Source organism: Gobio gobio (genome assembly GCF_949357685.1).
Source record: "Gobio gobio genome assembly, chromosome: 14".
In the NCBI taxonomy this organism is placed as follows: Eukaryota; Metazoa; Chordata; class Actinopteri; order Cypriniformes; family Gobionidae; genus Gobio; species Gobio gobio.
Window position 1 is genome coordinate 41507490 of NC_137107.1, and position 11646 is coordinate 41519135.

The following is an 11646-nucleotide window of genomic DNA, read 5'->3' on the forward strand; positions in this document are numbered from 1 at the left end:
AAGCTCAAATTGTGTGTAGTTGTGTTTTATTAAATGTGTTGTTGTGGTGAATCAGGCACACAAAGTACAGCACTTGGTGAGAGGTCAAACACAAACGCACGTATCCTTTTACCCGACCTTTCGAAGAAACAAGGAATCAGCATATATTAGTCAAGGACTCCCAAAACCTCACCTTTAAAAGGGTGTGTTACTAATGGGACCAAAACTTGCTGGACTGACAAAGACTGAAAACTTAAAACAAACATTTAAATGTATTTCATTAAATATTTTTATGGTAAAAGAATGATCACATCAGAAGATTTAGTCTAGAGTTTAGACTTGTTTTACTAGTTCCAAAAAATACAATAATTTAGCTCTAGATGGAGATACTGAATTATATTTCACTTGAATTATGAATGTAATTATAGCATATCATATTTAACCCTCATCCTTCCCTCGCGGGTCAAAATGACCCGAAGCCCTAAAATTTTCTTTTGTCTAGAATGCTTATTTCATTTCGATAATATTTTTCTATTTTTTAATGCAATGTTTTTGGATATTTTTTATTTTATTTACCTTGAAATTACTAGATTTTATCATTATATTTAAGTATTCTTCACATTCTTTCAACTTGAATTCAAAATAACACTATTTCATGCATAACCCTTTTAATTCAGATCAAAATATCTTACATTGGGTGTCAAAATTACCTTATAGGGAAGGGTCAGGGTAGTGAACATGCGCTGCTGTTCAAAAGTTTGGGGTTGGTGGGATTGCATTTATTTAAAATAACTCTTCTATTTTTAAATGTTTTATTTCTGTGATCAAAGCTGCATTTTCAGCATCATTACTCCAGTCTTCAGTGTCACATGATCCTTCATGATCCTTCAGAAATCATTCTAATATGAGGATTTGCTGCTCAAGAAACATTTATCAATGTTGAAAACAGAAAGCAGACCTTAAAAACTGCAACTAATATATATAATACAATATATAATAAAACAAAATCCAGGATTCTTTGAATAGAAAGGTTGAAAGAACAGCATCTATTTGAAATAGAATGTTTAAAACAATGCCTTTACTGTCACATTGATCAATTGAATGCATCCTTGCAGAATTAAACTTCATTTCTATCAACAACAAAACTACAAATATATTACTCACTCCAAACTTTTACTTTTTCATGATCAATTATGTAGAAAAAAACTGGTTTATTTTGTAATAATGACCAGTTCACAGTAAATTATCTCTATGACAGCTTTCAAAATAAACAAATAAGTAAATAAATTGACATTGGATTATTGAGGTGAGTGGAACAATTGTACAATTTATGGCTCGTTCAAAAATTGACCAATCAGAAGGAAGTATGTCGTGGGTGATGGTCAAGCGATCTTGTTCATCTGGCGGTCAACAACCTCCGTTGAGACAGATACATGCGGCACGCAGCAGATGTAAACTTTGCAATCAGCTGACTTGTTCCATATGGTTTGTCATGTTTCTGAAATTATTAAAGCAAAATAAAGATTAAAGTGAAGATCCATTTTTGAGAATGGACATAACATAAATCATGCGTGACTTTCATGTTGTTGCTGCACTGATTTCTTTTTGACCACATTTAATAATTCAAAATAGCTGATTATCTGAATTAGAATTAATATTTCAGATAACAGCATGATGGAAAAGATTAGAAAAAGAAACAGTTTTACAAACGAGTCTATTATTCAAACTCTTGATTGTCAGGTCTTTAAGATCATTTTAGGACCTTTCAGGATTCAAACCCCCTTGAAACAGGGACTCGGGCTGGTTTGTATGGGCTGTCACTCATTCTTTGCACTGTGGAATTATGGGTGCAAAGTGTAGTTTATAGCGCCCTTCTGCTCTGTGCTGCCTCATGACACAGACACGGCACATTCAGCTGTGCTGCAACGCCTCGAGGAGCAATACAAACTGTGTGTCTGACTGAGTGAGTGAGTGTGTGTGTGTTTAGAGGAGGAAAACTTACTAGTCCAGCTTTCTGCAGTCGACCTTTGACCTCTGTTCAGGGTTGGACTACTGTGTTAAAGTGCCCCTATTGTGCTATTTTAAAGGTTCCTAATTTTGGGGAGATCTCTTATAATAGATTTACAAGCGTCCAAAGTAAAAAAAAAAACCCGCAAATGTTCCCATACATTGCACCATCACCTCTTTTCTCACAGAGTGAGAAAACTTCACCCAGTCTGTCGTGATTGGTCTTTCTCAGCAGTTGATACACAGTGATACGAACAGTAATGGTGACAGTTTTATCGTATCAATTCGAGCCCAAGCACCTTGATCTTTGAAACTTTGATGAAAGGTAATATCCATAAAAAAGCATAATTGGGGCACTTTAAGTCACAACCCATGTAAAATGCAGCTCCGCTTCATCCATTTCTTGCGTCTTTCTTGAGTTCATGAAGAACATAATTAGAATCTAGAACATACAAAGACAATTTAGGGGGATTAATGGAGTATTCGGAAAGAGTAAACAGGCTGAACTGGGCACTAACACAACACACACAGAGGTCTGGGTTGGGTTATCCGGCCTCGTTCCAAGCCCCTGGTCCACAATGCAGGACAGCAGGGTCGATCACAAGCCAGTTTCTTTGTGCCCACTTTTGGCACAACAGTGGCATCACAGCCAGAGTTACGTCTCACAGGGCAAAACCCAGAGAACACAAACACACAACTACACTCACACACTTACACAAGACGCACACACTGATGGACTAGACTTAGGACAAAACGTTGGATTTTTTATTGTATATATATATATATATATATATATATATATATATATATATATATATATATATATATATATATATATATATATATATATATATATATATATATATATATATATATATATATATATATATATATATATATATATATATATATATATGTGTGTTGTATGCATTGCAATTATAATGTAGTTGTATTGTACTAATTAAGATATTATGTAAAATACTTTTATAAACTTTTAAAGTTTGAGGTCAGTAATATGTTTAAATGTTTTTGAAAGAAGTCTCTTCTCCTCGCCAAGACTGCATTTATTTGATCAAAAATACAGAAAAGGCTACTTTCGTTACTTTATACGAAATATTATTAACTTATAACAACTGTTTTCTATTTGAATACATTTGAATGTAATTTATTCCTGTGATCAAAGCTGAATTTTCATCATCATTACTCTTCATACAGTCTTCAGTGTCACATGATCCTTCAGAAATCATTCTGATATGGTTTATTATTTTATGAAACAATTATTATTATCAGTTGAAAACAGTTGTGCTGCTTACTATATATGTGGAAAAAGTGATACATTTATATTCAGGATTTCAATTAATTTATTCATTTTGTGACATTATTAACTATCTTTCCTGTCACTTTTAATCAGTTAAATGCATCCTTGCTGAATAAAAGTATTAATTTCTTTAGTACTAAACTATTAAGACCCCAAACTTTTATAAATGTTAATCTAAAATGTTCATTAAAAACAAATATTGGAAAAACTATGTTCAACTGTGCATTTTAAATGATTGGGTATACGTAACAGAATATTATTTACTTTTTTTCTTCTCTGATCATTTTGAAACGTCCTTAAGATTTAATCTTGGCAGAAGGCGGCTAGTAGCCTAAGTTAAATTCAACTTATCCAAGGCTAGCAAGTTAAATTCAACCATATATACTTAAAAATATATTATAATCTTTACCTGATGGTGGAAAATCATGGTGGTTTCCAAACAGGAAGAAAAGGATCTTCATGCAGTTTCTGTAGTGGAATTAAAACATATGTTTATAACTGTGCAACATTCTTTTCCGCAGACTTTCTGTTGAGGGTTCAGTGTGGTTACAGTGCACTACTTTGCAGAATTTGATTGACAGCAGAGAGTGTCACTTTGAATTGAAATCACGTGTCTTGAGCGCTCACGCCCTCTACGGACACGAGCACGCTACTGCAAGACGCGCTGCGTCGCCTCAAAAGGCAGCGTTTCTGCGTGTCCAAAAATAAAAAATACCTCAATGTAATAAAACATGACAGCACGGTTACAATTCAAGATTTTAACAGCATAATTCAAGATTTTGCACTGTAAAGCAACGTTTTCGTATTATACTACAGGCTGACGTATTTACATGCAACACGTGGGCGGTTACAGCCAGTTTTAAGCAGGAAGGGTGAGTTGTGTCTAAACGTTGCATAATGTAACAATCCACCATATTCATTGTAATTAATGCATCGTAAATACTATTATGCACGTTTTTATGACGCCACACTCATTACCATAACTAAACATTGTAATGCACAAAAATCTATGTACAGTCAAGCTATTATACAATAGCTATAATAATAATAATAATAATAAATAAAATGCCTATGTGATAAAACCGAATGTGCAAAGTACTTTGCTTTGTGAAATCAAGATATATGTATGCAATATGTAGTTGCTGTTCTCACCTTCATTGCGTCCCAGTGAGTAAGTCGAGAGGAGTGGCTAAAGATATTTATATATTAGATAGAAGAACTACGGCAGCCCGCTGGACCACAAAAGACGGTTTACACAGAATTAAAGGGATAGTTAACCCAAAAATGTAATTTAGCCCATGATTTACTCACCCTCAAGTCACCCTAGGTGTATATGACATTCTTCTTTCAGACGAATACAATCGGAGTTATATTAAAAATTCTGGCTCTTCCATGCTTTATAATGGCAGTGAATGGTTGTTTCTGTTTTGAAGTCCATAAAAGTGCATCCTTCCATCATATACCTGCTCCACACGGCTCCGGGTGGTTAATAAAGGCCTTCTGAAGCGAAGCGTTGTTTGTGTAAGAAAAATATCCATATTTAAAACATTACAAACTGTAATCTCTAACTTCTGCGAAATGTCGTATGTGTGTTCCAGCGTATGACGACAGGCGTAGCACAAGTTCCGGTGACGAACGCGGACGCGCAGAGGATAGAGCAAAACAAAACTTGGTTCTCGCGAGAACTAGCATATTCTCACCGGGGCATCCTACGTCATAATTAATCACAAGTTTTTTTCTGTAATTAATCGCTATTAATTGCGAGTTTTAATATTTTTATATTGCAATAGTTTCACAGTTACTCTCCAAATTAATGTAGAAACAACATAAAGAATATAGTATATATATTATATTATAAGTATATTTTAAATATTTGTTGTAATGGCATCTTTTTATGAATGAAGGCCAGTATCACCGAAACTAATACTGTTATTAGTAATACTGGTATTACTGAAACAACTTTAAGTTTAAGTGAACTTGATCTTCACATAAATCCAATATAATAAATGTCATATTTACCTGTGGCCTTCCTATCTGTCTAGATATAAAGAAATTGAATAAAGTTAGTCTGCACTGCATAAATAATAAATTAAATATAGATTACTTCATTATTAAACTCATTGTTACCTTTGTTCTTTGATTAACATTAATTATGTGTGATATTGTTCGTTCAAGGGCAAAAGAGAAATCGATTCGGGCACGCTGTCAATCCTCTTTTGTCTTGTTGCGCTTGAATGGTTTAACAGCATTTGCATGAATAAGAGCATGATCATTTAATGAAATGCTAGCCAAAGGATGACAGAAAAAAGAGATGTTGTGTTAGATATTTAACGCGTTAAACTGAAAAAAGACAGCACTAGTATTTCGCCAAAAAGTTGCTTCGTTCGCCAAAGAAGTCGCTACATCGATAAAGCAAGACAAGTGCAATCATTGTGTTCGACTCTGTTAAAAAGATCAGAGTGTCTATTTGCACTTGTTGGCAAGTACTATTCGCACTAGGTCCACTTTAGGAAAAACAATATTTAAAAATTACGTGGTTATTTCAATGTTTTCAGTGGCATAGTCAGTAAAATATAAAGACCTGTTCACACTGGGACAATTTTCGCACGCGTTTATCACCGACGTTTAACGCCTCGTGACTGAACAAAGGGAGCCAATGTGAGTGTGCACAGTGCCAGGCGTAAAAGCGTAATTTAAAAAAAAATGCCTCGGTTCGTTTTTTTCTTTTTAAATAATTAATTTTTAAGCACAAAACGGTCTTGCCGAGCACACATTGATACGACGAGGAAGTTGTAAGTAGACAAAGAAGATGATGAGCTGCTAATGCTGCTTTGCCAGTTAGTAAAAGTGTATGAATGGTTTTGGCAAGCATGTAAATACTGTCTCTTCTTCTTCTGTGTGACAAGCGAGTGTCAGAAGTGGCGCAGCACCACCTTGTGTACCGGGAGCGGCATCTACTGAATTTACACATTCACTCGGTGCATCGCCAGTGAAAATCGCTTGGATGTGGTGTGAACAGAAAGACACGTTGAAAAACGCTGGCGATAAGCGCACAGGATATTCGTCCCAGTGTGTAGTACAGGCCTTAAGGCTTAAAGATCTAGGTTTTGACGCGATCAACCCGGGTTTGAATCTGCCTTTTGCAGAGCTCGCTCTTCTCTCTTTTCCTATCACATATCACATCGGAAAGGCATTTACTTTCAATAAAAATTAAGAAAATGTTCTTAAAATGGAAATAAAGTGCCTAACGAAATGTTTAATAATAATAAAAGCATTTATTTGGTAGGGTTAGGGGTAGCTGTAGGGAGGGCTTTTATTAAGGCAGCATCCATTTAATAATTTTAATAAATATAATCATTTACACACTGTTATTATTGCATCCTGTTAATGTACGACAATACTGAGGTGCAAATAGTATGCATCCGTCAAAATAAAGTATAAATTGCATCCAATTACTATTTGCACATATTGCAAAGAACTAATTTTACATGCATAAAAAGAATGTATCACACTATTTTCACTTAGTAAATAGCATACAAAAAAAAAAAAGAAATTCGCCCAAAAAATGTTATAAATATATAACTTGGTATAAATAGCATCTATTGCTATTCGCACTTAGTGCAAATAGCCGCTGCCATTAAAGATTTACTTATCACAAATATTAAATATAACGAAAACAAAAAAACTGTAATATTTCGTTTTAAACGTATATTAAAGTACTGACATTTAGCTAGGGCTGTGCAATTAATCGAATTTCGATTTTGCCTCCCAACGATCACCAAAATAGTACAATCGAGAAAAAACGATTATTTTGCCTTGCGTTCTGAATGAAACGCGCACGCGCACATCCGCCCCTCCCGAACCCACAAATCTCTCTCAGGTCGTGAGTCTCGTGTGCATATCATCCGCTGGAATTTAAAAACTGGGCGCGAGTAAAGATGGCAGAAGGAGGGCAGTTAAAGCAGCGTTTGGTGAGCAAAAAAGGCAAAACCAACTCCGTTGTCTGGGAACAGTTTGGCTTCGAGGAATCAGACGACGAGCAGAAACATGTTACGTGCAAGATTTGCTACATGGTAGTGGCTGCAACGCAAGGGAACACCACGAATTTGTTTAACCACTTGAAAATTAAACAGAGTGACCTATGACAATCTAATAAAGAAACAAAAACTGACGAGAGCAGGGGAGCCGTGTAAACGTCCTTTTTTTCCTTCATATTTTTCAAATAATTTTCTCTTTGTAAACTTTGTTCAATGCATGCGAGATTGCGAGTGCTGCCATATTTTCGAATATGACCAGTCGTTTTCACCGTCATCACCCGGGTTTAGTGCTTTAGGGTTTAGGTTTAGAATGAGAAGCCGCGCGCGCTGTGAGAAAATGTGTCTGTGCGCTCATCCGAGAGCGCGCACACGTCTCTCAGCGCGCAAATATTGAGTTCTCTTTCAAGTCTTGCTCTTAAACGGACAAACTCACACAAAACGTATGTCAACATGTCCATCTTGATGAGTATCTTAGCAGACATAGTCTGTATATGCCTTAAGTGAACTTTATACAGTCGATAAAGAAGACGCGAGGTCTTAAAGGGGCAGTAGCCTTTACTGCTGTCTGTTTAATGTCAAACAACAAAAGACAAGGACATCACTCACCGCTCTTGATTGAATAGCTTTTGTAAGTTTAATAGGATTAATCTTTAATTTATGCACTCAAATATGCAATGTTATTTTACATTTGATACATTTCTGTACCTGAAAACTAATGTTAGACGTACATGAAAAGCATAGCCAAACCATATTGTTGATCTTATTTATTTGTGGTTATCATTTTTACGTGAATACTTTTATACTTTGATTCGAATATATGTTATATTATTTATTTTAATAGTTCAAAAAGTACAACAAATGTTACAATTTCAATTGAATTGTTGAAAGGTGTATTTTTAATAAATACAACACATTCCCAAAGTCATGTGAAATAATCGTGTGTTACATAATCGTGATTTCAATATTGACCAAAATAATCGTGATTATGATTTTTTCCATAATCGAGCAGCCCTACATTTAGCTAATGAGTGGCAACACAAGACAAAACTTATCGGATGGTTAAAATGATTAGTTTTTTTTATAAAAATTCGTAATTTGCAAACTGACAATTTTGTAAATAAACACGAAAGATAAACATTGCACTATGGACGTGTGAAACTTTATTGGGTTAAAGCAATGGAAATCAAAACAAAACAATAAATATTCAGTTCGAAGCCACTGGATTTTACATTGGCAAATTAAGTTGTTGGACGTCTTCAGTTCCGGGATGGTTAATTTTATGTATTGAACTTGAATACATGAATATGTCAGAATTTGAACTGCAGATCAAATTCATATTTGACTCATATTAGACTCATTTGACTCATATTTCCACTGAACTCTCTATATGTGGACAAACACTCGGATTGACCTTCCCTCATACGGAGGCTGAAATACCCTTGAGAAGCTCCATCTGTCTCCTCTTGTCCTTTGCCCTGTTAACTGTCATTTTGAATAGCCGGCAGTACATCTCCATCGCAACAGGAGTGTCATCGTTGCCTGGCACTGGGTACGTGATGAGGCTGGGGTTACAATTAGAGTCCACAATCCCGACCGTGGGAATATTCATTTTGGCTGCGTCCCGGATGCCGACGTGCTGCTGGAAAACGTTATTGAGCGTGGAGAAGAAGACGATGAGGTCTGGAAGTCGCACACCGGGGCTGTACTGGATTGGGGCGTTGGTGAGCAGTCCTCCCTTCCAGTAGCGCGTGTGAGCGTATTCGCCGCACTCCCTCGCAGTCGTCTCCACCAGGTGACCGAACTGCCGCCTGCGGGTGACGAACAGGACGATGCCACCGCGGTACGCCACGTGAGCCGTGAAGTTCAGCGCCCGCTGGAGGTGTTCTGCTGTCTGTTCCAGATCAATGACGTCAACATCCAGACGAGAGCCGAACAGATACGGTTCCATCAGCCTAGAGGGAGAAACATACCTTAGTGCTCTGAAATAAAGTTCAGATTTCGCCACATTATATATATTAAATACAGTAATGGCCAAAAGTGATGTCTAGCCAAGAAACATTGACATCTTAATCCTTTATTCAAATTATTAAAAACGTTTTGAAGATTTTGTAAGCATATTGTACATGTGCTGTAGATTGCTGATTACATGACAAAATTGTAGTTCGTAACGTAATTCATTACATTACAAATTTAAGGTAATATAATCAGACTGCTTTTCGATCACTTTTGACCATAATTGTTTATCACATTGATTTGAATAGGATAATCTTGTACCATATTGATATAACAATATTCTATAATGTTTTATCAATAACATGAAGTCCATTTAATATTGCATAACTGTACGCCAGGGTTTCCCACACTGGGGTTTGTGATGAAACTGCAGGGAGTTCTTGAGATGCCTGAAAAGCTAAATAAATCATAATTTAAAAGTAAATAATCAATGTAATCATAAATAAATTAAAATGTAATCTAATAATTACAAGCATTTAATTTTTTGGGAATCTGATTATGTAATCCAGATTACATGTAATCAGTTACTAAACAGCAGTAGTAACTGAAGAGCTCAGTGTGTGTGTGTGTGTGTGTGTGTGTGTGTGTGTGTGTGTGTGTGTGTGCATAAATATGCGTATATATATGTATAGGTGTGTATATACAGATAGACAGATAGATAGATACTGTAGTATAGATAGCTAGCTAGATAGATAGTTAGATACTGTAGTGCAGAAAGATAGATAGATAGATGGATAGATAGATAGATAGATAGATAGATAGATAGATAGATAGATAGATAGATAGATAGATAGATAGATAGATAGATAGATAGATAGATAGATAGATACTGTAGTATAGATAGCTAGCTAGATAGTTAGATACTGTAGTGTAGAAAGATAGATAGATGGATAATGTAGTGTCGATGGATGGATGGATGGATGGATGGATGGATGGATGGATGGATGGATGGATGGATGGATGGATGGATAGATAGATAGATAGATAGTACTTGAAAATGTCATGTCAATTACCCACCTATGTCGACAGCCTTTCTTGTGTCCAAGATGGACACGGGCCTCAAACAGGTCCTTTATGGTGAAGAGCTCAGACAAGCGGAAATAGTCTGGTTGAGTTAGTGGGAAGTTCTGGATTTTCTCTGTAGCAGCTGCATATGTAAGACTGTATATTAGTTATGAATAAATATTTCTCACACTCTCAATGTTTTTTTGCATAGTGCTTTTTACAGCTTTACAGAGAAAACTGCACATATTACTACGTACATATTTACAGTAAATTTGCTAAAGAGGAATAATTGTATATACAAGCTATATAGCTATAGCTTCATTATGAACATCTCATCTGTATTCATTTATGTAATTGTGGTTAAACGATAACGTAATGTAAAACATTTATTAGAGACAGATTTTGTGTCGGGAAACAAAGAATTTTTTTTTACCACAGACCCTTAATATGATCATACTCATACAAGGGACAACCATCCTAAAATGTAAAAGACTGCAGTGCATTTTTATGTATACAGACCCAATTTATACAGTGGAAATTAATGCTATATTATATATATATATATATATATATATATATATATATATATATATATATATATATAAACATACATACATATATTTGCATTTTAATCAATTACTATATTTTATATATCATAATTTATTATATTATTATTTATCTTTTAATTAATCATCAATATTTGTAATTTTTCATGACCACCTTAGGACTCCCTTGTGACCCCCAGTTTGAAAAGCCATGTTTTATAGCCTGCTATACACAGAAATTGTATCTCTAGTTCGCTGGGTTTCAGGTGTTCTGTATGCATGTGTCATAATCATAATAATAATCATAATCACCGGTGTCTCTCGCTGTTGGCGTTGATTTGACTGCAGCTGCCGCGGAGCTGAATGTCTGTCCGTGACACGAGAACACAGCAGCGACCGACCGAGGGCCCCGGAGAACCTGCGTTACTGAAACCCATCATATTACATGCATTAAATGTTAGATGTTGTTGTTTTTACCAAGTCTGTCGCAAGCCTGCTCAGAAACTCGATGGTCACAGAGTTTCACATGTAGTGTATGTGTCATTGCAAATCACAAGCAAGATTACAAAGTAATTATGTTGTTAATAACCATTCTTATTTTAATATGGTTTGTATTATAAAATACACTGAAAGAGCATTAACATTACATAAAAACACGTTTTATTTCACCTCTAGTTAAGACGCCCGCTGCCATGTTTCCGTTCGAGCTCCGCCCACCGAGCTTGTGAAAAAGCGCAAAGGA

The 11646-nt window shown here is 35.5% G+C and overlaps 2 protein-coding genes and 1 long non-coding RNA gene across 5 annotated transcripts in view; 1 reads left to right on the plus strand and 2 right to left on the minus strand.

Annotated features, from left to right (window-relative positions):
* Positions 1-11646, plus strand: part of LOC307137960 (uncharacterized protein) — a 213326-nt gene that overhangs the window by 130425 nt on the left and 71255 nt on the right. The gene's annotated exons all lie outside the window — the stretch shown is intronic.
* On the minus strand, positions 12-4512 carry LOC307137502. 2 transcript variants are annotated; one of them, XR_013817919.1, is made up of 4 exons: positions 4457-4512; positions 3714-3772; positions 1982-2428; positions 12-1477 (listed from the first exon to the last, which is right to left on the minus strand). It is a non-coding gene; the product is annotated as an uncharacterized lncRNA (long non-coding RNA). The 2 variants fall into 2 exon arrangements; XR_013817920.1 differs by lacking the exon at positions 4457-4512 and having other exon boundaries at positions 3714-3846.
* mrps2 (mitochondrial ribosomal protein S2) lies at positions 6563-11629 on the minus strand. Of its 2 annotated transcripts, XR_013817921.1 has the most exons (5): positions 11574-11629; positions 11217-11330; positions 10372-10501; positions 8357-9293; positions 6563-7034 (listed from the first exon to the last, which is right to left on the minus strand). XR_013817921.1 is itself a non-coding variant. In XM_079835182.1 (4 exons), the coding sequence occupies exons 1-4, from the start codon at positions 11596-11598 to the stop codon at positions 8759-8761; spliced, it is 804 nt and encodes a 267-aa protein (XP_079691308.1). In that variant the 5' UTR covers positions 11599-11629; the 3' UTR covers positions 7881-8758. The 2 variants fall into 2 exon arrangements, 1 of the variants encoding a protein (XP_079691308.1); XM_079835182.1 differs by lacking the exon at positions 6563-7034 and having other exon boundaries at positions 7881-9293.

Bases quoted from the DNA above. Each gene is read 5' to 3' on its own strand.
- mrps2 (XM_079835182.1), bottom strand. From the start codon at position 11,598: ATGGCAGCGGGCGTCTTAACTAGAG. The intron at 11,331-11,573 runs GTGAAATAAAAC...GATGGGTTTCAG, and splicing joins AGCGGGCGTCTTAACTAGAG to TAACGCAGGTTCTCCGGGGC. The intron at 9,294-10,371 runs GTGGGTAATTGA...TTCTCCCTCTAG, and splicing joins AAGAAAGGCTGTCGACATAG to GCTGATGGAACCGTATCTGT.